This window comes from Notothenia rossii (genome assembly GCF_949606895.1).
Source record: "Notothenia rossii genome assembly, chromosome: 7".
In the NCBI taxonomy this organism is placed as follows: Eukaryota; Metazoa; Chordata; class Actinopteri; order Perciformes; family Nototheniidae; genus Notothenia; species Notothenia rossii.
Window position 1 is genome coordinate 38,301,893 of NC_136905.1, and position 27,996 is coordinate 38,329,888.

Here is a 27,996-nt window from a genome sequence, read left to right on the forward strand (position 1 = left end):
CACTATGAAAATATTCATATATAATATTAAAAAATACAATGCATGCAGTATTTGTTGTGTTTATCTGTATTTAATGAACAACATGGCTGGGTGCTGGGTGCTGGTTTGTGGTCGTAGCACTCTCTATCTAACCACTCGTTCAGGTGCTTTCTCGAGTGATTGCAACCAACTACCGCACACGTAGTTCCCGAACCACTTTTCTTCATGTTGTAATTGTTATATCCTCTTTGTCTCTGCGATATCAGTGCTTTGTCGGCACAACGGAGCTAGCTAGCAAAACAAACCCAGTCCGCCAAAACGGAAGTGCATTGCATCGAAGGGAGGAGTTCAGGATGTAGAGCGGAAACGGCTCAATAACTTGTGTATAACATTAACATTCCCACTTTCGCTTTTTCTCCAAGTGCAAACATACCAAAAAACTGTATTTTATAGTAATCAGCATTACACAACAGCTGTCTTTACGTTCCCATGGACGTTTATTTTGAGGTCCTTGTCTTTGAATCCTCTTAGCAGATTAGCCTGTTGAAAAGCCTCAGCCCGGAGGCGCACTGTCTTGAACTGTAAACACGGCTATATTCAACATCAACGCTGTGAGATGTTTTCATAATGCTAGGTGAAAACCAGAGAGATACAGATGAGGATTCTGAAGATGATGAAAGTGAGAGAGGATCAAGGAAAAGACCGAATGTTTCGTCTTTCACCACTTTACTCAATAGTTTAATTTCAGGTGGGTTTCTGGCATTTTAGTCAAGTCAGTTTGAATAAAAAAGTAATTTGTACTGTTAATTATGACCCAATTTAAGCATTAGTGAGCAAGAATGCACACTACAGACCTACTGCTGCCTGAAAAAGGGCACAACTGCTATGCAGCCATTATTAATTACACCTGTGCTGCTTTGGAATGTCAGAATATTTATTTAAGTGACATAACATTGCTAAAGTAACTCAAATTACTTTGTAGTTGGGTATGGATGTCTTTGTAAATGCTGACTTTATACTTCCTGTATCTGTTAAATACGAATAGTAGTATTATAGAAGGATGAGAGAAAAAAAACAGGGCAACCGATTTCAGGCGCAACTGGATGACGCCATTTGTTGCCGTCGTCGTCAAATTGTGCGACATTTTCTTGTAGTTTACATGGCGGCAGAACCAAGAAACAGAAGTTAGCTCGCATTTAATCATTATTTTTCGAGCTACTTGTTATTGTGGCTTGTTAATTATTGCTATAAACACGAAACATTTGAGCTTTAGTTGCGATTTAATGCAAGAATGTATGCTTTGCTGTCATTAGTTCCTAAAGGTATTAACCATCAATGTCTCATTAGCCTAGCTTAGCCTTTAGATAAGCAGAACTGCTCAACATAGTTTCAACAGAGATGTGTCACAAACAGGGAGGAACGTGTACCAATACTATCTTGAAGCCAGTGTAATTAGGTTACAAAACGCTCGTTAATGTGCTGAATAAACTCCCGTTATTTAGGTTTTCTTCCAAACTGGGGCTGCCTCCGAATCGGTAACAACATGTTGAACATCCCGACCCAGGCGTTCCCTGCGCCGGGTTCCCAGCAGCGGGTCGCTCCGTCCGGCCAGTCCGGAAGGAACAAGGTGAGGAACACTGAAGCACTTCTCTCTATAGAAAATGTACTACACCTCCCCTAAACCTGACAGTTTAATATTGTTACAGAGACATAGGTACATAATATTAGTAAAATTAATGTCTAATGGAACCCTTAAATGGTTTCTGTATCATGGGGGATACAGTCATTTGAGAGTCCTAATGTGTAGTGTTATATTGTTTAAAATGGTTGTAATTACAGTGTAACATAGGTGTAAAATGATGTAAAATGGCTGTAACGTTAAGCTACAGTGCTCTGTATGAATGGGTGTGACTGTGAATGGGTGAACGACATGTAGTATGTAAAGAGCTTTGAGGGGTCTTAAAGACTGGATAAAGCGCTAGTACAGTCCATTTACCATTTTCGTCACAGCCCAAAGCCCTCATTTCAGCATATTATATACAAAAACAATCTATCATATGCCAATGTGTAAATAACAGCAATATCTATTGGTATGTTCTTTATATTGTCTTGCAAACTGATTCAACATGACTTTGCTGTGATTTAAACTTGGTCCTTCACACATGTCATTCACACATGTCCAGAAGAGAATACATATCCAGGTGTTCCTCTGTGACATGACTCTGCTCTTGCCCTGTTAGGTGGCCTTGAAGCCTGGCCACAGTCTCATGGACTGGATCCGCTTTTCTAAGAGTGGAAAGGATCTGACCGGGCTCAGAGGGCGCCTGATTGAAGTTACCAAGGAAGAGCTGCAGAAACACAACACAAGAGACGACTGCTGGACCTGCATACGAGGTGAGCCGGTGTCGGTACCAGATGTGTTCGATGTGTTCGGGGGCCGTCTCTTACCAATGACGTCACGCATTGTACGCATTGTAATTGGCTGTACGGTAATTTACCCAGGGGTGCTCGGGGGCAAATCACATCTACAGATCATGACGAACCGAATTGAATTATTCCTATGCTCCTAGCGTGTGAAAATGTTTGTGAAAAACATGTTAAAAAAACATGAAAACGGAGCAATGGCTGTACGCCATTGGCTGTACGCCATTGCCTGTACGGCAACTCTAGAGGACCATCATACACGGTCAAATTCCGAACATTTAAACATAGCCTACACTTCATTCTTTACTTTGTCCGTTATTATATGTAGAAGATGAACTACCTCTCTGAAAGGTCCCAATGTGTTCATTTTGATGGGCTGTCTTCTGAGTGGTTAAACATCACAAATGATTTTCTGACTTCTGACTGCTTTGGATATATAATTACACCACAATAAGGTTTTACTATCACAGTGCACTGAGATTTGTGACAAACTGTAAAGCACTTACGCATCACTGTACACTGTAAACCAAGGCGGTTTTGCCATCACTTACTGTACTGAGGCTCAGTCACTGGTACATTTTCATTTACAAAGCCAGGTTGGATAAAGTACCATCTTATATCTGATCCCTGAGCTCTCGGCAAATTGAAAGTACTTATTGCCTGAGATCTCATGCTGTGGTTTTATTAAATGTGCAAAGTGCTAGGACTGTCTTAGGGAAGAAACCTTTTAGATGTGCAGCTCCACTAACTTGGAACAGTCTGCAAAAAGAATGGAAAATTACCAAGCTGGTACCACTACATGTTTTTAAAGCTTGGTTGGATGCTCCACAGTCAGATGCTGTTGGTACCTGTACATGTGGATAGATATGTACATTTTAATCCCTGTAATTCTTTGCTGTATGATGTCCTTTTGTTGTTCTGTTGTTTATGTTTTTATGTCTTCATGTGGAACCTACTGCTGCAGGTCTCCCTTAAAAAATAGATCATTGATCTTAATGGGATTTTACCTGGATAAATAAAGGTTTTGAATTGAATGTCGAGCATTAACTGCAATTCACTCAAATGCATAAACTGGAGAATAATTATGTTACAAGTATTACAGAAAACATATCCAAGTGTAACAAACATCCAGTATTAACCTTACTGTTTTTTACTAACAGTAACCAACTAATAATTTTCATAAAGTGCATATTTATTCCAAACTCACAATATATATATATATATATCTATATATATATATATATATATATATATATATGTAATAAAACATAATGCACAATGGTACACAGTATCCAAACTCTTTAGGCACTGGTCAGAGGCATTCATGTAAAGCAGATCACCAGAATCCAATACTGGTAAAAACGTTGCAGAGATCAAATGTTTCCTTGTCTGAAAGGAGAAACCTAATTTTAAAACAACATTTTCAGTGTGTGACTTGAAAGATAAGTTCTGATCAATAATAAAACCTAGATATGTGTATGTAGTGACCCTTTCAATGTCAATGTCAGTCCCTTGAACAGTACAAATGTTGGGGAGAAAAGAAGTTAACTTTTTGCCATTTGAGAATATCATGAGTTTGGAGTTGTCTGCATTTAATACTAACTTGAGTTGAGATAAATGGGATGGAATAACATCAAAGGCAGACTGGAGGAAATCAAAACTTTGCTCTAGAAGAGGATGAACAATAAATAATAGTATCATCTGCATAAAAATGGAAAGCAGCATTTGAAAAATTATTAGAGATTATTTACATACAGTATATGGTGAAATTATTGGTCCTAATATGGAACCTTGGCGCACACCCTTTCAAATCAAATCAAATCAATCAAATCAAGTTTTATTTATATAGCACATTTATAAACAATTTTTGGTCGAGCCAAAGTGCTGTACAAATAATAAAAATACCCTACAGTAAAGACATTTTACAGCTAATACAACAGCAGTTTGTTCAGAATATCAGTATGAGAAGAAAACGACACCCTCTGTCCTGAGACCCTCACATCGTACAAGGAAAAACTTCAAGAGAAAACCCACAGTTTAAAGGGAAAAATGGGAGAAACCTCGGGGAGAGCAACAGAGGAGGGATCCCTCTCCCAGGACGGACAGACGTGCAATAGATGCCGTAGAAGAGAATAATACATTTTACAACATAGGTAGACCGAATGTTAGGAAATGCATGCGTCTATAATAATAGGATGAATCCACGAAGATGTCAACAATCCTGTGGGAGCCTTCAGAGAGGCAGCACGACGAGACCCAGGCAGGACCGCAGAGACAGGTTCAGCCACGACCCGAAGTCCACGACTTAATCCAGGACTCAGGATAGAGGATCCAGGATGCGGGACCACAGCAAGAGGATCAGCCTCGACTCAAGATCACATCAAGACACAAAAGAAGAACAATTTGGCTGGGTTAATCGGAACATGAGAATACACAGATACAGACAGACAGAAGGAAGAACAAGCACTCCCTTTGGAGTGATTTTTTTTTTAATATAGAAGTTAAATGCATCAATCTGGTGCACTTTGAGAGCAAAATGAAGAGATATATGGATACCTCTCAACATCCATATGAAACAACTGTAAACAGATTTACTTTGTCTTTATGGATTCGATTGTGGACTTGATTGTGATTGCTGCACATTATCCCTTACTTAATAAATACTTTTTTTGATAATCTATTATATAGAAAAGTATATCATATTGATATATAATATATAATTTATTGATAATATATAATATAATCAAATATAACAATCAAAACGAAATAAGTAGTATTAAGTATTAGGGCTAAGAAAATATTGTACATGTGAAATAGTTGTATGTATTGATTTAAATTGACATGCATACGCTAAGAAAAATAGTCCGTTGTTACTGTTTGAACTAACGTACCAACGGCACTGAACATATTACATATTACCTACCATATTACGTTATATACTTCTTACCTTCGATTTCTCTTGTTCTTCTCCTCATTCGTCTTTGTTTTTCTTCAAGTTTTATTGTATTTCTTCAAGTTTTTTTCTTGTTGGTCGAATGCACTTAAGCGTCAGCTAAATGCAATGTAATGAAATGATCAAAAAATCCCTCTATACTCTAGACAGCGTGGGTAAATTACCTTGCAGCCAATCACAATGCGTGACGTCATTGACGTCATTACGTCGTGACGTCACTGGTAAGAGACGGACCCCGAACACATATGGTACCCCGAACACATATGGTACCCCGAACACATCTGGTACCGACACCGGCATAGTAGTCTGACTGCACAGGGTATGGTTCATACTTGATAGATGAATAAAGGAAGCGGCATGTTAGCTGTAGTATTTAGCGGGTTACATTACATTTCAGCTGAGGCATTTATCCAGAGCCACATACAACAGGTTTGATGATTATGATCATAGTGCCAGTTCAAACCCATGCATTTTAAACTTCATGTCCTCTAACATGACCACACCCACATTTCATTTATGTTATGTTTGTATAATGTATAATCAACCTCTTAGGATTTATTTTATTTTCAATAAAAAACAAAACAATGCATAATTTCTAATAAAAAATATGATAAGATTGTAAGTGCATGGTCCAGGGAGAACAAGTGTGTCATACTTAATTGGAAGATTGGATTTTTTATTGCCTTTGTTTTATTTTTCATCAGAACCTTTGTCTTGTGTGCAAAGACACATTACGGCTGCTAAGGGTGTTTTAAAACGTTCAGTTTGAGTTTAGCTTTTAATTGAAAGAATTGTGTCCTCGCTGCATAGTCTTTAATGTGTCTTGGCTGAAATCTTAAAGGTGGAATTGATCTGTTGGGCAGTTGTAATAGGTTAATGATTTATCTGTAGACTTTACAGATAGTTTCATCATGCTTAGTAGAGTGTATTGCCACATCGGAGCACAGCGCAGCAAAGACACACATCATAGCGTTATAGCTATATATTCTGCTTTTTAAGTAAGCGCAGTTTTGATTCTAATCCTGCAGAGAGAATCATTTCCCTGCCAGCACAGAGATAATCCGGTTTAGCCCACTCAGCATAGATTTTGCTTTAATCCCTTATAAGAACAGTTGAGATATTGAAGCCTCCATAACTACGGCGTGCTGTCTTCAGTTATGGCGTATCGTTGCTCGCTAGTGGCAGTGATGAGAGCTGACTCATCCTCGCTAACTCTCACCCTCACAGATCCAACAAATGATTGCCGTCAGTCTGGTAAATACCAAAAACTATACATTAAGCTACTTTTCTCTCTGTATGTGTTCAGGTATGGTTTACAATGTGACCCCCTACATGGACTACCACCCTGGTGGAGAAGAGGAGCTGATGAAGGCGGCTGGGATGGATGGCACCGACCTGTTTGACCAGGTATGGAAGGGTATCGTGAAAGAATGTGACCATCATTTCTAGGTATTAAAGTAAAATTACTTTGTCAACCTGATAAGTCCAAGTAAATATTTTTTAAGGACAATTTAACTATTTTGTATGTTTGAAATATTGTGTAAGTTAGTAGAGGTGTAGTTATATCATTTCACCGTGATAGTTCTGGATTTAAAATAAATAAATAATCAAAAGAATGTTCTGGTGTTTGTGCATAGGTCCATCGCTGGGTAAACTATGAGTCCATGTTAAAAGAATGCCTGGTTGGCAGGATGGCCACTATTACTACTAAAGGTATACACACACACACACACACACACACACAGACACACACACACACACACACACACACACACACACACACACACACACACACACACACACACACACACACACACACACCCTACACACATATCTCTGCATCAGTGTGCTCACATGTCGTCTGTTGTTGTTCTGCAACCTTACCTCTGTGTTAACCAGATGTCACACACACAGTCGAGAGCACCAAGCACTATCCCTGAGTTCAGGGCCACATTCCCACTAATGTATTCACTGTAGGTTTTCTTTCATTAGTCAAGTGTCTTAGGCCCCATTTACATTAGGACGAAACGGGTACGTTTGCGTTTACGCACCGAATTCGTTTTCAAAAAAGTCTTCCGTTCACACGCATTCGGCTCAATTAACGTGTCTGTTCACACGAGACCGCTGGAAACGCTGTAGTACATATGCTGGGCCTGTAAGTGGCGCTGCTGCCGCCACAAAATACACCAAAAGCAGCGAAGAAGACCCCGGAGCATGGTTGCCATGGTTGCCCTTCTTTTTATTCTCCGCGGTGGACGGCGTGTTCTCCTGCTGTACATATAGTGTATAACACCCACCTCTCCGCCTCTTCCAAGGGACGAGGGAACCGTGCGGCAGAGTTCCGGACAAAATTAGAAAAGTGCCGGTAAGAGGTCTTCTTTGTTATTTATTGAGCTTTAAAACAAATTGATAACGACTCTATATAATAATATAAGAATAAGAAACGGAGCCTCTTTTTTCCTCCCCCTCTTCTGACAGCCCAGCAGCTGATCTCTGAGCAGGAGCGGTGGGGAGAGGGAGGCGGGGCTATTTCATCGTTATCAGAAAATGATCGTATAGAGGCGATTACACGGAGCCGTTTGGCCCCCCAGAGCGTTCCGTTTGCAGATCTATCCACATTGGGACCCGTTATCGTTTGCGGGGTCCGTTTACGCGTTTACGTATCGGCCTCGTGTGAACGAACGGGCTATACCCGAGAGAAAAGTAGCGGATACAACCCGTTTTGTCCTCGTGTAAACGGGGCACCTTAGAAATCCCAGGAGTTGGATTGATGGTTAACAGTGGCGGCGCCAGGGTATGGCTGAGGTAGGCTACAGCCATACCACGAAATGGCTTAGCCCCACCATGAAAAATGATGTTAAAGTAAGCAAAATAAAGAACGCCAACTCGCGTGAAGTAAATTGCACAGACAGCAGTTAGTAAGATTGATTTCAGTAGCCACTTGTCTGGAAATACCGAAGACTAGAAACGGTTGTCTTTCATTTTGACACACAGAACAATGGGGGCTATCCACCCTTATCCACAATGTAAAGTAATTCACACAGCCTCTTCCCTCTTCTCTCTGTGAGGAGCAGCAGGTTCAGCTTTCAGAACAAAGTAACAAAAAACTAAAATGGCATTCATTTTTTAAAATATGTCGTGTAGTAATAGATTTAATTATTTTTCTTCTCAAGAGAGTACCAGAATGTGTACTATTTTATGTTAGTATTTCAAAAAATCTCCTCTTGCAGGATTGGCTCCAGGTCGCCCTTTTTATTTACTACAAGACAAATGTGCCTTTTTATTTCATACAGTTCAATTTGGATTGAGACAGGGAAATAATCTAAACCTCAAGCGTGGCGTTTCACTGTCAAGGGGGGCGATATAGCGTGTACGTAATTACATTGCAAATACTGACTTGAGCCCCACCACTGTATGGGTTAGCCCTACCATAGATTACCCAACAAAAATACTCTGGTTGATGGTTAAACTAGAGTCCCCCAACCAATCCTCAGGGAAGGACTGAGAGTCATCTATGAAGGGTTGTGAAGACTCTCAGCAGGAGTGTAACATCACTGTTAATCTTTAGGTTAAGGTTGTTGTTTTTTTCATACTTATTTCCTAGGTGATTAACATTTTTGAAAGATTGTTTTAAATAACTTTTCATTTTAAAATATTAATGCATGCCTTTTATCTTAGTGTTTTATTTTTTGTTTAAGTTTCCCCTCTGCCTTGCTGCTGCTTTGTAAATCATGTGAATAAGAATTTAACTGACTGCCTTCACAGCTGCCATGCCTCCTCCATCAGCGACGGGCCTTGCCCCCCCTCAGCCGCTGGCTCCTCCCCCAGACAAAGACACTCGGCCTCGGTATGAAAAAAACATAGTACTTATACAAAAAATATCAATGCACATACGTATGTTGAAGTTAAAAGCATTTCAAAATGGTCAATGACGTTGTTATGTTCTGCTGTGTGTTTGTGAAGGTACGACTGGTTCCAGACTGATGTGGCCGTTCATCTGGTGGTTTATGCTAAAAGGAAGGTAAAGCATTCGTCGACCATACGCACACATCCCTGATGCATTTTGTATATTGGAATACTCCTAAGATTACAATACAATAGACATGCCAAACTACCTCAACTAAAATATACACACAATAGCACACCATCATTTTGTTTTGTTTTATGTATATATGTCACACTATGGGACTGCGGGAAACGGTATCTCGAGATTTCTGGATGTATAACACATGTAGTAATTTTGACAATAAAGCTGACTTTGACTTTGACTAGTAGGCTTTCTAAATACGTATGATGATTGATAAATGTAGAGGTGAAACACTGCCTCCTATTTATTTGGAACAGGTGGCTCAAACCTATACATTGTAACTTTCAATTAAAATCTTTGAGATTATAAATTGCATAACTAGCCTGTTACTATTATATTTTAATACAGATTTGTAGTATGAAATCATATTTGAATACAAGTTTGAAACACAGAGTTGCATTTCAATAACAGTTTGAAGGATGCATTCATATTTTCTGTCAGATCCCCAGCTCAGGCTGTACCATTGTTGACCTCAAGGGGGGTGTTCTGCGACTGGAAGTGCTGCTGGGGAAAATGTCCTACATGATACATTTAAGTGAGTAGAGATAAGACTTCCTACATTTAAATGTGCTTTAACAAAGAGAGACTTATAGTTTACTCCCTCTTTTGAAACTTCTGCTTTTGAGAGTGCTACACAGTATCAATATATTTGGCCTGCTTATTTGTTTGTGCCAGGATGACCTACTGGGCATCCAATGCAATTGGATTAATACATTACAGTTACATTCCTAAAGCTATAGAGTGGTGCAGGAATGAGTCCTAAAACCTGGAAGTGAGTTAGCATTTTACCACTACCGGTTCCCTCGCCTCAGAGCCAATGGGATTTCTCCATAGAATTTTGGAAAATAGCTGGAAATAAGATCTGTGGTCGACACAAATGTAAGAGACGGATCACGTTTTGTTCTACGACATTAAATACATCACATTTTTGAAGAGTTTACGTGTCTGAAAAACGATGGTTGTTAACAAGTGGCTGAATAGGACTACAGAAGTTGTCGAGGACGCTGTACGTCATTACGCCGACTTGGTGGAATACTTGATTCTGATTGGTCAATTTGTACATTTCAGAGGTTGTTAATAATCGCTTAAACTCTGCGGCTAAGCATCAAGGGACTTTGTGCAGTCAAGTCCTGTGAATTAAACTTCAGCTGTGGACAACAGACCATAGGAAGTTAACACTAATGGGAACAGCAGCAGCAGCAGCAGCAGAAGAAGACGGACAGGAAGTTAACACTAACGGGAAAAGCAGCAGAAGAAGACAGACAGGAAGTTAACACTAAAGGAACAACAGCAGCAGAAGAAGACAGACAGGAAGTTAACACTAAAGGAACAACAGCAGCAGAAGAAGACAGACAGACAGGGGCCGTTTCTCAATCTCGAAGAAACCTGCATCCAAGCCAATATTTCAAGGATACTACGTCATCGAGTGCCGCCGAAGTACTGTTCCAATGTCCAGCATACTTGGAATTCTACCGAGCCCGGCGTACTTCGTTTGGAGAAATTTCGAGGCTGCACATGTGTAGACTCCGTGGTCTTAAAATCCCCACAATGCTATGCGCAAGGACCAATTTCCCCCAATCTGTGGCGGAAAATGTAAGGCGGGGCCTCTCATATGACGCACACCTGCACACTTGCTCGCCTGTTCCACTCTTTGTTTTCTGAATGCCAGGAAGTATTCTTGCCTAGCTTCTGAAGCAAGTGACTCAGAAGACATGTGCTACCAAGCAAGCGTACTCGACATTGAGAAACACCCAGGAAGTTAACACTAACGGGAACAGCAGCAGAAGAAGACAGACAGGAAGTTAACACTTAACGGGAACAGCAGCAGAAGAAGACAGACGGGAAGTAAACACTATAGGACGCTATAGGACTATATGGACACTGTAGTTCGTTTATAGCATAACATTAGCCTTTTGCTTCTGGCGATTACATTCACGAGCATCTATCAAACAGGTTTCGTTTTTCACAGACCTTGTTTTCTACAATATTCCAAAATCCTACGGAGAACTCCCATTGCTTTTTTGTCGAGGGAACCCTTGCGCAGCTTACTTCCGGGTCGGCCTACAGTACAACTATACGTCATAACTGCACCACTCTATATGCAGGCAGCAGAACAAGTACAGTATATCTATAGGAAGAAAATCAGTAAATGCAGACGGAAGATAATATTGCATAACTCCAGTGAATAAATGTGTTGCTCATAATCAGTGTACGGCCTCAGGATCATTTGATACCAGCGGCCCTATACTAGTTCCACATCTCAAATGTGCTGCAATGATTATTGGTCTTTACATCTTCACAATAGGTTTTCTAAAATGATAATATTTTATTCTGAGATATGATAATAGAGGGATTGCTTAGTCTTGAATCATAATCCTCATTATTATTAAATAAATATTACAATTATCTTGGTGTGATTATTTAGGGTGGATCTGTACCAAAAAAAATCCCTTTGGTTAAGTTTTTAGGATGCGATTTGTATGCCGGGATATTGCTGCAGCTCCACAATATTATTTTCAAAACTGTATTTTAACCCTCCGGTATCACTGTGGACGTTTTTGTCCATATGGGTCATTTTTCACTTTTCATTTTGCAATAACTTGTGTGGTTGTGCTGTTGCAAATGGCCTGATTTTTTGTAACAAGGCTATTTTCTCGATCTATTTTGGAATTCCAATTTTCAATTTTTCAAATCGGTCTTTAATTCACTGTGTAACAAATCGACTACGCAAATTAGTCATTCGAGACAAAAATGTCCACTGCAAAAGACTTTGATAAAAACATTATCTTAAAAGGTTTTTTTTACAACTTTTTTGGGTTCAATCTTCAAAGCAACTTCAGCCCTAATAGAAAATACCAAAAATGTAATCATTTTCAGGATTTTAACCCTTTAAATGCCATTTTGAATACATGAAACCACTGTTTTTTTTCATGATGAGAACAGAGAAAATGATTTATTTTCCATAAAATACATATCTGGGGATTGGCTCTTTTTTTTTATAACAGTATTGGATATGTCAAAGATTAGCAACAGAATTGATTTTGGTTGATTATTAGTTTTTGCACAAAATCGGATTAAACAAAAAACTCACACATTAGTCATTCGGGACAAAAATGTCCACTTTCAAAAACTGCTCTAAAATGGCAACAGATTAATATTTTAAAAAACCTTTTGGGGTTACATTTTTCAATCAACTTCAGTCCTGATCAAAAATACCAAATGTTAACTTATGTTCAGAATTTTAACCCTTGAACTGCCAGTTTGAAAACATGAATTTGCGTTTTCTATGAAAAACATGCACAACAAGGTAGTTCTTTTCCATAAAATGAATGTTGGGGGGGGTCGGCTTTTTTTATCACAGTCTGGGATATGTCAAAGATTAGCAACAACATTTATGTTGGTGGATTATTTGTTTTTGCACAAAATCAGATTAAACAAAAAACTCACACATGAGCCACTCGTGTCCCATCCACTCCCATTATAACCACATATTTTGATCTCTCCGCTATACCGGTATAAAATCATGCATTTTGTAATGTCAGGGTTTTATATTGGAGGAAAATAGTTCAATTTGTCCTTTTTACTGTATATGACCAGATGTGACCTTTTACCATTGAATTACATCCATGTCATTTCTTGGTTTCTTTGCCTGTTGTATAATGGGGCCCTGACAGCCATTGGAATACATGTATGCAACTAATATGATGTAGGTGTGTTGGTGAGGATGTGGAAGAGTGGTATTAGCTGAGAGGTGTGTGTGTGTGTGTGTGTGTGTGTGTGTGTGTGTGTGTGTGTGTGTGTGTGTGTGTGTGTGTGTGTGTGTGTGTGTGTGTGTGTGTGTGTGTGTGTGTGTGTGTGTGTGTGTGTGTGTGTGTGTGTGTGTGTGTGTGTGTGTGTGTGTGTGTGTGTGTGTGTGTGTGTGTGTGTGTGTGTGTGTGTGTGTGTGTGTGTGTGTGTGTGTGTGTGTGTCTGGATGTACAGTGTGTGTGCACAGAGACAACAATATACAGTAGATTTGGTTTACAGCAAGTCGCAGTTTTCGCCTCATATCTCTCTTTATTTCTCTCTCTTTTTCTCTAACTCCCTCATTCCCAAACTCATACACACTCTTACATATTAAACCTCCTTATACCTTGTATGTGTGTGAGTGATTGTGTGTGAGAATGAGACAGGACTAAGTGTGCTCTCATGGAGTTTTGTTTTTCATTTGTGCTGTTTCATGTGTCTTTGAGGTAAACAGATGTATGATCTTGACCCAGCTTGACCTCGATGTTTTGAATTGTTTGGAACTTCAAAGTCCTTTGATAATGTCAAACAGACATACACAGCCATACATACACTCCTTGAAGTAAATAAAAACCCCTGGCTGCAAAGCCAAAGCTTCAAATATGTGTAGTTTGGCAGGCTGGTCATTTCATTCCTGTGATACGCAACAAGCAGTAAGATGAGCTTCTCTTAGGGACAAGAGGTCTCATGCAGCCCGTAACTTCAGCTGCAGGACTCATCCTCTGAAACAGAAACACCCTGAGAAGGAGAATCTTGCAGTGGATCTGAACTGTGCTTGAAAGGAGTCAGCACAAAGATAAAACACTTTTTTGCCCAACATGAGAAGGAGAATCTGATGTGGAGTTTGTGGTGGAGTCTGACCCTTCCCCTGAAAGTGGAGAGGACAAAGAGGATCCCGTCCCGTAGCTGCGCTACATGCCTCTGCACTACCCTATCCGTAGGATCGTGTCCATCATGGCAGTGGGTGGACATCAAAACATTTTCAAATCTGGTTTCCCTCTCACGAGGAAACGCCACGCTACATTCCTGCTGCCAGAGGTTTGGTTTCAGGGCCCACGCGTTATGCCATTACGAGTGGCATAAATAATAATTCATGATGTGGAATCCTTCTTTGATTTATTCTTTACCCCTGAGATCATCAGCAGTATTTTCGACATGACACACCTGCATGGGGGACGTTCGGTGGCAAACTGGAGGGATGTTGATGCCACAGATGTTTGAGCAAACATTGGATAGGATAGTGCAGAGGAATGTAGCGCAGCTACGGGATGGGATCCTCTGTGTCCTCTCCACTTTCAGGGGAAGGGTCAGACTCCACCACAAACATCTGATCATTTCTCTAAGCATGGCTTCACGTGGCAGCGCAACGAATATTCTTCTTACTCTTGGGGCAAACTCTGGTGCTATCATCCGCTTTGTGGTGTGATTGAGGAGGGGATTTAGCACTTTAGTGAACATCAGGCTTTTTCCATCTAAAAGGTTTTGTAGTCCTTCATACATCTCAACCTCATCACCAACGTGTTGTTCCTCAGCAGCTCCTCAGCAGCTCCTCAGCAGCTCCTCAGCAGCTCCTCAGCAGCTCCTCAACCTCCTCAGCAAAGGTCCTCATCGATTCCTCTGTATCAACGTGGGATTCGGGGCAGAATTGTTCCTTCTCTGCCCCCACCCGATAAATGAACTGTTTGGCAAAAAAGTGTTTTATCTTTGTGCTGACTCCTTTCAAGCACAGTTCAGGCAGATCCAAACCAGATTCTCCTTCTCAGGGTGTTTCTGTTTCAGAGCATGAGTCCTGTAGCTGAAGTTACGGGCTGCATGAGACCTCTTGCCCCACAGAGAAGCTCCCCTTCATCTTGCTGCTTGTTGCGTATCACAGGAATGAAATGACCGTCCAGCCAAACTACACATATTTGAAGCTTTGGCTTTGCAGCCAGGTGTTTTTATTTACTTCAAGGAGTGTATGTATGGCTGTGTATGTCTGTTTGCTAAAGAGACATTATCAAAGGACTTTGAAGTTCGAAACAATTCAAAACATTGAGGTCAAGCTGGGTCAAGATCATACATCTGTTTACCTCAAAGACACATGAAACAGCACAAATGAAAAACAAAACGCCATGAGAGCACACTTAGTCCTGTCTCATTCTCACACACAATCACTCACACACATGTAAACTGTAATCTACTGTAAAAAACAAAACAAATCTACTGTATATTGTTGTCTCTGTACACACACACTGTACATCCAGACACACACACAAACATTTCTCAGCTGATACCACTCTTCCACATCCATACCAACACACCTACATCATATTAGTTGCATACATGTATTCCAATGGCTGTCAGGGCCCCATTATACAACAGGCAAAGAAACCAAGAAATGACAAGGATGTAATTCAATGGTAAAAGGTCACATCTGGTCATATACAGTAAAAAAGACAAATTGAACTATTTTCCTCCAATATAAAACCCTGTCATTACGAAATGCATGATTTTATACCGGTATAGCGGAGAGATCAAAATATGTGGTTATAATGGGAGTGGATGGGACACGAGTGGCTCATGTGTGAGTTTTTTGTTTAATCTGATTTTTTTGCTAAAACTAATAATCAACCAAAATCAATGTTGTAGCTAATCTTTGACATATCCAAGACTGTGATAAAAAATGTAAAAAAGCCGACCTCCCCAACATTTATTATATGGAAAATAACTGCCTTTTTGTGCATGTTTTTCATAGAAAACGCAAATTCATGTTTTCAAACTGGCAGTTCAAGCATTAAAATCCTAAACATAATTTAACATTTGGTATTTTTGATCAGGACTGAAGTTGATTGAAAGATTTAACCCCAAAAAGTTTTTTAAAATATGAATCTGTTGTCATTTTAGAGCAGTTTTTGGAAGTGGACATTTTTGTCCCGAATGACTAATGTGTAACTTTTTTGTTCAATCTGATTTTTTTGCAAAAACTAATAATCCACCAAAATCAATGTTGTTGCTAATCTTTGCCATATCCAAGACTGTTATAAAAAAAAAAAGAGCCAGTCCCCAGATATTTATTTTTTGGAAAATAAGTAATTTTCTCTGTTTTCATCATGAAAGAAAACAGCGGTTTCATGTATTCAAAATGGCATTTAAAGGGTTAAAATCCTGAAAATCATTACATTTTTGGTATCTTCTATTAGGGCAAAAGTTGTTTTAAAGATTGAACCGAAAAAAGTTTTGAAAAAACCTTTTAATATAATATTTTTATCAAAGTCTTTTGCAGTGGACATTTTTGTCACGAATGACTAATTTGCGTAGTCCAATCGAATGATAGCGGAGGGTTAACAAATGTTTATCCTTTAACAAACAATGTGCTTCAAATGTTGATTAGTTGTGCAGCCCTACTGAGTGACTATAACATTACAAGGAATCCTGTAAGAAACATTATCATTGCATAACTTGTGGTTATTAACTGTCATTAATTGGTGTATTATAGTTTGGTAATCTAAATCGGCTTGGTGTCATTTTCATGCTTTTACAGGTCTGGCTGATGAAGTTGAGGGAAATCTTGAGGGTGAGAAACCGTCTTCATTTAATATAATCGGCAGAATCTGTTATTATAATATTCTTCTCCTGAAACTGTCCTTTCTCCTCCAACAGCCAACACTGGCTTCTCGGTGGGAAAGATCCAGGTCAGCATACGCAAACAGGCCAAAGGAAAATGGACAAGTCTCGGTCAACCACTGGAATCTCACAACACATTTCTACGCAAAAAAGACAGAGGTAAGTTCCAAGATCAGGTAATCTTTCCACTTGGATTTTCTCTTTTAAAGAACCTTGAACCTTCTCTTCTTATTTGTAGCGCATCATTTGAATTTGACATTTGTGACCTGCTCCATGGAAATCAGTCACATTGACCCGAAGACACATTTTGAGTTGTATACACTGTTGGAAAGAGGAGATTCCTAGCTTTCTAATGATATCAGGATTGTTTTTGTACTCCAAATAGTAAGAAAAATATGTCACACTATATAATGACTGTCACCGAGTCATCATTTTTAGAAAAAGGCCTTCAAAGTTTTCTCTTCTCTGAAATCCATCGATCTGATTGATTATTAGCAAATGATCAAAATACTACGGAGGGAAGATATTTTCGTTTGGATTACTGGTGTGTGTGTGTGTGTGTGTGTGTGTGTGTGTGTGTGTGTGTGTGTGTGTGTGTGTGTGTGTGTGTGTGTGTGTGTGTGTGTGTGTGTGTGTGTGTGTGTGTGTGTGTGTGTGTGTGTGTGTGTGTGTGTGTGTGTGTGTGTGTGTGTGTGTGTGTGTGTGTGTGTGTGTGTGTGTGTGTGTGTGTGTGTGTGCGTGTGTATACATGTGTATACGTGTATGTGTGTATACGTGTGTGTATACGTGTGTGTGTGTATACGTGTGTGTGTGTGTATTAGGCATGGGCGGTATCATTTTTTTCATACCGGTATCAGTCCCAATTTAAGGGGTAATTTCTCCCCAAAAAAAATGTTTTACTCACTATATCAACAGCCCCACCAAAAATATTTTCCACCAGCCGCCACTGACGGTATGACTTGGGTCGACTTGAGTGAGGTGGCGTTCGGCGGCAAATAGATGTTTCGAACGGTATATTATATGTTCGGTGTAAAATGCAGCCCGAGCGGTAGACGCTCGCAAAGTGCCGCGACGTGCGCGCAAGTGCTAAACAAGGGCTGCATACATGACACATTGTGCAAATGGCACATTTTGAGATCGGATACAGGACGCGTTTGTAGATGTCCGACGTTGTTTCCATTGTGAGCTAAGTTAACAATATATCATCATACATAAACATTTTCTGGGAGTAAATACTTGACTTATTGAATAAAGTTTGCTATATTCACTAACTAGTTTGGCAATATTATTCCGTGCATGTGTTAAAAACCTTATTTCCATTTGATTCATTGGATTACTCGCGTGAATGTTTAGCAAGTAAATGCTTTCGTTTTTAAAACCGTCCGACCTCGACTACAAAACCATCAACCAGTTGCATAGGATTAAAAAATGTCAACACTCACTCACCCCGTCTTAAACATTCCCAAAGAAGTGCCTCTGTCTCTCGTTGTGCTGGATGAAGTAACTGGCGACGAGTAAACCCAAAATAGTCCCAAACAGGCGCAGAGGCATTTTTCTTTTTTACTAGTTGTCCGAGTTCGGGGCCGGCAAATGCTGCCGCCATCTTGCTCAACTCAGCTCTGTGCTGAGCTCTGAGAGCGGGATAGACGGACTGCCCTCCCCTGCCCTCTGCTGGCGCGTGCTGTGCATTACAACCAATGTCGTCCCTGTCAAAACTCCGTGTCAGTGTAATAGAATGAAACGCATCTGTGATTTGGCGCACAGTCTGTGACGTCACGGTATTGAAAATCATACCGACGGTATTTCAAAATACCCTGGTATACCGTCATACCGCCCAAGCCTTGTGTGTGTGTGTGTGTGTGTGTGTGTGTGTGTGTGTGTGTGTGTGTGTGTGTGTGTGTGTGTGTGTGTGTGTGTGTGTGTGTGTGTGTGTGTGTGTGTGTGTGTGTGTGTGTGTGTGTGTGTGTGTGTGTGTGTGTGTGTGTGTGTGTGTGTGTGTGTGTGTGTGTGTGTGTGTGTGTGTGTGTGTGTGTGTGTGTGTGTGTGTGTGTGTGTGTGTGTGTATACGTGTGTGTGTGTTTGTGTAATTTTGCGTTTCTGTGTATTGTGTTTGTTTCCCGGGGAAAACACTATTGAGAAACACCGGCTGTTGTTATGCCTGCTGTGACGTCAAGTTACTCCGTTCTCTGCTTGTAATTATGCCGTTACAAGTTTCAAAGCTGTATTTATCATGTGAATTTGCCGAAACAAGTTTAATATTCTGAAAGCCAAGACTTTGTTTAATTGAAATCAGATAAAAACAAACTGTAACGGCCCCTGCCGTGTCACTGCATGACATTAAGGATTTTGGGGGATGGCCCTGTGGGCCATCTAAGCTAATTTACAGATGGCCCTGAGCCCAATAGAGATTGCCCTGAAAAATGCGCTCGGACGAAATGACGCACAAAGGTTTTGGGGGGCCTCCCCCTAGAAGATTTAGATTTTTGCAGGTCTTAGATGCTGTCTGGTGCATTCTCTAGACTGAATTATAAGAGGAACCACCACAATATTACAATTTCAATTGTATTCTTCATTTCACTTGTTTGTGTTTGCTCGCTTGCATGGCATAGCTATAATAAATACTTAAGTTGTTGGTCAAGACACTTTCCATCTGATGAAGGCAAATGCCTTCCCAGATGTAAAAAAGTAGAAAACAATACATTCAGTTGTAACTGCCAAAACAAACATTATTTACGCTATTATGGCCCTTGTTAAAAATGTTTGTAATGTTATCTACTGTAAGTTGGTCGAAGGAATGCCTCCTCATCCAGAAGCTGACCGAGCAGACCCGAGCAGCCGAGTGCATCCGCGAAGCACACACAATGGCGACGTCAGAGTTCCCGTTAGCAAGCAAATCTAAATCTCTTCGGTCAAAATGTCCGGTCAAAATAATTTCCCTTTAGCGCAATTCAGTTGCGCCACTTATGTGACAGACAAGAAGAGTATGTGACAGACAAGAGTATTCAATTCTAATGTGTAACACTTAATGTGGAGAAAGAGATGTGCTGTATGGGTTGATTGTGCGTTGATCTGTTGCTAATGCCTCGGGGTTCCGGTGGGCATGTAAACAAATGCATAATGCTGCGCTATACTTTGTGGCCTCACCCAGTTGCATAGCGACACTTATTGTTTAGGTCACGGTGTCTTTTAATAAGCAGGTAGTCATATCATTAGCTAAAACTAGCTGGATCTGATCGATATGGACACAAACGCGAGTGAAGTCTAATCTGACGGGAGAGAGAGATCAGCTTCTGCTGACGAGTCGACACGCAGCTCTGCATGATCACATGCAGCGGTGAGCGGAACAAAACACACACTTCAGGTTAGAATATCACTCGTAGCTATTTTAATTACCTCTCAAACTACCTAAACTAGTTATAGATATGTTTAGTTTTACTGTCGGGTCACTCATTACTGGATCCGCGAGCTGCATGATACTGTCATAATAGATTGCCCGATCGGGCAACCAGCAGGTGAGGCTTCATGGCCCGAGCTAAATACTAGATAGCCCCGGGCCATCGGGCAGTCCTTAATGTCGAGCCCTGCGTGTTATCTATGATTACTATACGCCTTACATTCATAATGTCAGCCGGAGGGAGGGGGGCGGCGCTGCAGAACAGCAGATTGCGAGTGAGAGGTGCCTGTCATCTTCCCTTTACAAGCTTCAAAAATATATTTATCGTGTGATTTTGGAAATAAAAGTTTCATATTCTGAAAGCCAAGACTTTGTTTGTTTAAAATCAAATAAAACACCCGAACCCCGGAAAAAAAATTTTTTACGCAAATCCACGTTTATTTTTAAATGAGCCGTTACGACTTCCGACTGATTTCGATAGAGTGGGTCACATATGTAGATATGTTTTGACATGAATTGTGTCACACCACTTATGAGGCAAAGCCTGCGAGCTGGTTCAGGCAGTCAGCTCGAGCACCAATGATACATTTACACGTGACGCACCTCGTCCCTCTTCCAACCAGCCAATCACATTCTCCTAAGCCTGCCGCTCCATTTAAGCTGCCTGGTCTGCTGCCTCTGCCTTGCTAATGCTGCTGCTGCTGCTCGCCTGCCCCCCCACCACCCCAGCATCCGCCTGTAGGCTGGGGGGGGATAGTTATTGTATGACTGTTAGAGGTGCGGGAAATGAAATAATTCAAATTAAACCACATTAACAATGAATACAGTTACTTTGTTATGTTGGAATGTTTGCATGTTTGATTACATTTCAATTTACCAACAGAGATACCAAAAAGTACAAAAGGTTGGGTGCTCATCTCAAACTGCTTCTTTCTCCACATTCTGCCACTTTTTAAAATTGTTCACCAGATAAGATTGGACATTTGCTTACTTACTATTTACTTAGGAACCCAAGACTAAGTTTACAAAATGAATAATGAGTCTACATCAATGATCTTCTTTTCAAAGCTCTGTACTATCGGGACTGTGTGTTGGTGTCTAAGACGGAGGTGAACCATAACAGCCATGTGTTCAGGTTGAAACTTCCTCGTGGGACTGTCATGCACGTGCCTGTGGGAAAACATGTCTACCTCAAAGCCCTCATCAAAGGTAAAGACAGCACTATGTTCCGTGAATGTGCTCCTCTAAGCTGAAGCAAAAGTTCTTCTTCAAACATTAGAAACTTCAAAGTCAGAAAACAATGTGCATTGTGCACTGCTACCTTCAGTGATTCCAGCAAGTTGTTATGTGGGTTATACTGGGTCACAAGAAAAGGGGAAGTGTAATGCTGTCTAATGTTTCATTCATTTCTATCAGAAGTTCTTGTCTTGTTGTCTTTGACTTGAAATGAAGGCCAGAAGTCAATGTTAGGATTAATACAAATGTTGGATAAGATATCCATTTGATGTCCATACAAGTTCAATACTTTGGAAATTGACAACACATATTGGTGAGCTGATATGGAAATGTGGGATTTAGATTTTATTTGGTAGAAGTATGTGATAAGAAGATTTATATGACATTCTAATAAGGTCCCTAGGTTTAAACTGAACCCTACAGTAAATATACAAATTGAAGAATTATTAAATGTATTCAGTTGATCACTTTATTATTGTTGTGATTCATTTTTGAATGAAAAGAAGAACACATCGATTGCTCCGTCATTACAGCGTATTTCAAACTTTGAAACGGTTAAATATGAGTTATATTAAGATATCAATAAGGTGACACCAACAAGAGTAAATTACATCTTTCAAATCATAGATAGTGAGAACTGTAGGCACAGAAGTGTTACTCTTCATCATTACAGACACATCACTTTTCTGAGGCTCCCTCAACGCATCATTCATTACAGAGCGGGACTAAAGCTGCTGTGAGGGGGAACATGAATGAGATATGTTATATGATATTAAGAAGTTCTATATAATTGTCATTGTGTTCATATCCAGACACAGAAGTGGTGAGGCCGTACACTCCAGTGGACCAGAGCCTGGCAGCACCTTCACACAACTCCTCGCAGGAATCCGACCTCTACCTCATGATCAAAGTGTATCCTGACGGAGTGTTCACCCCACATCTCAGCAGCCTGCACATCGGTGAGTAACAACCAGAGTCCATGTGGGTCATGTAAGGAAAGGAAGAGGATTGTGTGGGAGAGAGGCTGAGGGTCAGATGTATGTAAATGAATGTGCAGGTGAGGGTGTACCTCAGGAGCTACAGTTGGTTTGACCAATCAGAAGAATGGTGGTTTGATCCCTTGTGCTGAAGATACTGAACCCCAAAGTGCTTCCAAAGGCACGACCATTACAACATCACAAGGTTTGAACCAGTGTTTGTGTGATGAGGCAACAGTTAGCACAGTGCTGTGGTTCAGGTTTACTTGGTGGGATGCTAGCCTACTTATAGTGTATGGGTTGTTTAGGAGATATCCCGAGGAGAAATTCAGTTGTTTACTCTGTTATTATATCTAGTACAATACACACACATACACAGACCGAGTTTTTTTCAGGCGGAAGGAAGCAGTTTGGGGTTCAGTGCCTTGCTCGAGACACCTCTGCAGTGCAAAGGAGTTACTGGCACCTCTCCATCTACCAGCCCACACTATTTAATTAGGTGGGAAACTAGCAACCCATTATAGATTTGACTATTTAAGAAACATTTTTATTATCTAAAAACCTATTGAGCCTACCATTGCTTATCTGAAAGTTTCCACTTGGCGAGTTCTTCTTTACAATCCGGAGTAAAGTACCACAACACTTTTGCCCAGCACATTCTCCAGGTATTGCACAGTGGTTCTAAAACAGAATTTAAATGAGATATTAATATAATGCTAATTACTCATTACAAGATGAATGCAGGAGCAGGCTAACTGCCGGTATGAAACAATGCATTTGATTTCAAGTTGAATTCATCCCAACATTGCAAGGCCTATGTTGGTTGTTTATTAATGTTTGTTGTTTTTTTCCTTAGGAATGTTCTTTAAATCTCTTGTTTTGAGTTCATGTATCATACTAATTCAGTGCCAGCTCTCAGGTTTCAGGTGGATATGATATGAAACACAAAAGCCTTTTACAAACCAACCTGTCTCTCCCCAACATCCTCCTCTATGAAACCTTCCAGTCCGGTTTCAGACTAGCTCACAGCACTGAAACAGCTCTGGTCAGGGTTCTAAATGACCTGCTGATGGCGGCTGACTCTGGTTCCCCAAGCCTACTCATCTTGCTGGACTTTGTGCAGCATTTGACCCTGTTGACCATCGCATCATGTGTCGGCGACTCCAGGAGGTCGGAATCGCTGGCAAGGCTCTGGACTTTTTCCACTCGTACCTCACAGGAAGACAGGAATATGTCCATCATGGGAAAAGCACCTCTGACACACACTGTGTCACCTCTGGTGTACCCCAGGGGTCAGTCCTTGGGCTGTTCTTTTTAATTTACATGTTGCCCCTGGGACAAACACTGAGGAGCCATAACATCAACTTCCACACATATGCCGATGACACACAGATTTATTTCCAAACTGCCCCGATAAACATCTGGCACTTTCAAATGTCTCAAGATGCCTGGAACACATACACCACTGGATGAGCAACAACTCCCTCCAACTGAATAGCAGCCATTCAGAGGCCATTCTGATTGGAACACCACATCAAACACAAACCACTGATATCCCTCATATCAGCATCAATGGCCACTCCATTCCCCTCTCCCCACTTGTAACGAGCCTAGGTGTGAAACTGGACTCATCCCTTTCATTCCAAGCACACATAAAGACGGTCTGCCAAGCCTCATACTACCACCTGAGGAACACCTCCAAAATGCAACACTCCCTCACCAAACCGGATGCAGAACAACTGTTCCATGCCTTCGTCACCTCCCGCATTGATTACTGCAATTCTCTGCTTGCAGGCATTCCAGCAAAAACCACTCAGAGACTACAATGTGTTCAAAACTGTGCCTCTCGGATACTCACAAAAATACGCAAATCAGAGCACATCACCCCCATCCTTCACTCACTCCTCTGGCTCCCTTTAATGGATCAACTACAAAGTCCTCATAATGGTCTTCAACACCATCAACCACACTGGCCCCACCTACCAAGAGGAACTGCTAACCAGACAACATTCCATACAGTACCTCACGCACACTCAGGTCAACCAGCTCCAATGTCCTGGCTGTTCCGCGGACAAAACTGGTCACCATGGGAAACCGTGCTTTCTCCTCCCTGGGTCCCTAGGTCTGTGGAATCAGCTTCCAGAGAACATACGGACCTCGACATCACTCTCAGTTTTTAGGAAATGCCTCAAGACCCACCTGTTCCGTACCGCATTTTACTGACAGTCCTTTATTTTTGTTTTAATTTTTTAAACCCTTTATGCTCTTAACCTTTGATTTTTATTTTTTATATTATCATATTTTCTTCAATATGCTCCTTTAGATATATTTTTATTTTATTATTTTCTCCTTATAGCTTTGTGAAGCACCTTGAGATGACGTTGTCTTTAAAGTGTGCTATATAAATCAAATGTATTATTATTATTATTATTATTAAAACCATTGAATAAGGCCGATCTAAACAGCTATTCTTCTTCTGTTGTAACTACAGTGATGTTGCACTGAGCCATAGCGTGGATGAACCCACACAACAGTGCTGTACCTGAACACATCATGTGTCAGTACTCCACTGAAGGTACACGCTGCTGCTAATGTGTGCTACTTTTGACTATGCAGCCTGGGTAGACCTTGTAGTGTTCTTATCAATGTTACTCTTTGCCTTCTCATCGTGAACACCTGAATGCAGCTTTAGCTTAGGGCAGGACAGCTGTCACAGAAACACTCTTAGTTAAATCTCTTCTCTTGTCTGTTGTTTCTCTCTAGGTGACTGTGTATCCGTCAGTGGTCCAGAGGGGACCTTCAGTCTCCGCCCCCTTCATGATGTCACACACCTCTACCTATTAGCAGCAGGCACAGGGTTCACACCAATGGCTCGCCTCATCCAGCAGGCCCTGCAGGACACCGACACCATGAGGTGGGAACTCCCCGGACCTGCTGCCCTTTATTTAGTTCCCAAATTCATATTTTTAGATCTGTTTTTGTTATTTATTAGGCTTTGTGTATGATTGGTTATGTTTTTTGATGTTGTGCTGTCTTTGCAAAAAGCTCATTCGAATTGCATCCCCTTTCTTTTATTAATAGTTATTTTAGTGTCATGGGTTTAAATGTTTTAAATTGAAATTGGGGAAATATTTCTGTTGTGAATTAATTAATGTGAGATTTATAGTGTAGACTAACTGCAAGACATGAAGCACTCAGACCACCTGATTAGAACTCCATGGCCTTGCCTGACACTCATCTTTGTTTGTGTTTCCTCAGAAAAACCAAGCTGCTCTGTTTTAACCGGCGTGAGGAGGACATCCTGTGGCGCTGTGAGCTGGATGACCTGGCTGCTAACACTGACAGGTACTGACTGTTTTAGATCTGAACAAATGACCAGAAAGATACTTCTTAGAAAGAAGATGAAGAGACGATTCACAGGAGGGAACATTCAAATGTTTGTTCTATCTTAAAGCCCTCTCTGTGGATTTGAATCAGAAACGGGTTCTGTTTGGAAGCTTTCTGGGATAACCTTCAACAGCTGCAGCGGTCTATTATTCAAATACATTTGGCAGCTGCAGTCTGTGCAATTTGGTCAGTGCTCTACAATGAAATAAATGATGTGCCGCCTGGTGCACAAACACATCCTAAATGTATTGTACTTGTTATGGACGTTGGCAACAGAGAAAGACTTGGAAATGCTAAAGGTTTCTCAACACATGTGTAATAAGGTAGAAGTGTGAGATACAGATGATTTCCATCTTTAAACATGATTGTGCTACATCTATACCTTAGTTTGTGTGTGCGTGTACACCTTCAGAATGTGTGTGTTTGTGTGTCAGGTTTCAGGTGGAGTACGTGCTCTCTGATCCCTGTGACAGTTGGAGCGGCAGGACGGGTCGGGTGGAGGAGTCCATGCTGGAGGAGTTCCTCACCAGGCCGGAGGGCTCCAAATGCTACGTGTGTGTGTGTGGCCCCACTGCCTTCACAGAGATAACAATAGGGTGTGTATTATTAAGTCAGATGGAGTCAAACACATGCACAATTCATTATAACCTGATCAGACAGGATGTCATTGTATTTGGACATTGCACAGGAAGTTTGTGCACACAGCTAGGCTAGGTGGTGCATACTGTAAGTCAAACCTGATCCTGCTCCATTTCCAAAAAACAATCAATGCAATCTTCTCAAAGTATGTGACAGCTGTAAACCATTGAGTTACACAGGACCAAGCCTTCAGTCAGCCTTAGAATTGAATTCATACATTTTAATTAACAAATCAGACGGGTCTAATGCATTTCAAAAACATAAAGTGCTTCTTCCTATAATATATTGAACTGTATTTAAAATGTATTATACCATTGTAATCCCCATTATTTGTCAAATGTAACAGTACCTTTTTTGTATCCTGATTTAATTAATCTCGTTACATGTCATCAATTATTCCTCAAGCCTGGTTGCAACTACAAACCGTTGGTATTATTTTAACCCATGTAGGTTTTATATTTGTAAGACTTTTCTGAGAGTCAATTTCATGGGCACCTTCCCTGTGTAAACTCCCATCACAGCACAACATCACAACATACAAGGTTTATACATTGTTATCATTACTAATAGGAATGATGGCCACAACAACTAAAAAACACCAATATTGAGTATCTATAAAAAAAACAAATGTGAAAACATAGAAAAAGGTCCTTGTGTTCCACTGGGCTCTAATACGACATTTCAGCATACATTAGAAAGGGCATTTGCTTCAAGCTTGCTCTCACTTTGTTGACCTTCTTTATCACTGACCAGTAACAATCAAACCATTTCAGAATTGGTTAGTGAGGTATTTATTATTCAGATGAGAAGTGTTGGCCACAATATCTTCATATCAGAAATGTGATAATAAATAAATCACACTGCAGTGATACTCAGCCCTAAGGTCACCTCTTCTCTCTCCCTCTTGTGTGTTGGTGTTTCAGCTTGTTGAAGCAGCAGGGCTTCAGTGAAGAGGAGCTGCACGCCTTCCAGGGGTGAAGAGCCTCCACACACCCCCACCCTGCAGAGAGTGTGTGTGTCTGTGTGTGAGAGAGCATCACAGAGCTGACTTGAATTGATCAACTTGTAAAAACATTTCTATGCACGAGGACCTGATGACGCTGACAGCAGGAAACGCCTCCAGGCTCTGATGGGCGTCATGAATATCACCAACTCAAGTACAGTGAGATTCTTCTGAGGGCAGACATTTCGCTAACTATGAGTTGAAACATTGTAAAGATGTGTAGAATAAAAAGTCATATATACTGAGACAGAGGAATGAATGAAAGGGATGTGTATATGCAATATGATATGTATGTATTGTACTGTCTCAGTTCCATGTATGCAGTTGCAGTGGAAGTGAAACCACTGAAATAAAATGCATTAAGTTGTTTAAAGGTTAGTCTCCCTTCATTGAGACAGGGCATTTTACAATATTACTTCTGATCGGGGTATTGATCCATGCAAGTTTAATTTTGAGTCATCAAGTTCTTTATGAGTTGATTTGTTTTTCCTTAAAGAGTAAGTAAACACAGGCTAAAACCTGCTGCTG

General features: G+C 40.6%; 1 protein-coding gene across 2 annotated transcripts; it reads left to right on the plus strand.

Annotated features, from left to right (window-relative positions):
* The first annotated feature begins 405 nt into the window (after window positions 1-405).
* Window positions 406-27,841, plus strand: cyb5r4 (cytochrome b5 reductase 4). Of its 2 annotated transcripts, none has more exons than XM_079693995.1 (16): window positions 406-727; window positions 1,482-1,606; window positions 2,220-2,373; window positions 6,663-6,763; window positions 6,994-7,069; window positions 9,122-9,203; window positions 9,320-9,377; window positions 9,885-9,978; window positions 16,750-16,782; window positions 16,869-16,991; window positions 21,295-21,435; window positions 22,275-22,421; window positions 25,203-25,353; window positions 25,698-25,784; window positions 26,261-26,422; window positions 27,389-27,841. In XM_079693995.1, the coding sequence occupies exons 1-16, from the start codon at window positions 607-609 to the stop codon at window positions 27,441-27,443; spliced, it is 1,710 nt and encodes a 569-aa protein (XP_079550121.1). In that variant the 5' UTR covers window positions 406-606; the 3' UTR covers window positions 27,444-27,841. The 2 variants fall into 2 exon arrangements, with proteins under 2 accessions (XP_079550121.1, XP_079550122.1); XM_079693996.1 differs by lacking the exon at window positions 406-727 and adding an exon at window positions 1,115-1,301.
* The last annotated feature ends 155 nt before the right edge of the window (window positions 27,842-27,996 follow it).

Coding starts and splice junctions, on each gene's coding strand:
- cyb5r4 (XM_079693995.1), top strand. CDS start 607: ATGCTAGGTGAAAACCAGAGAGATACAGATGAGGATTCTGAAGATGAT. Junction 6,764..6,993: donor GCACCGACCTGTTTGACCAG/GTATGGAAGGGT, acceptor GTTTGTGCATAG/GTCCATCGCTGGGTAAACTA. Junction 21,436..22,274: donor CCTCAAAGCCCTCATCAAAG/GTAAAGACAGCA, acceptor GTTCATATCCAG/ACACAGAAGTGGTGAGGCCG.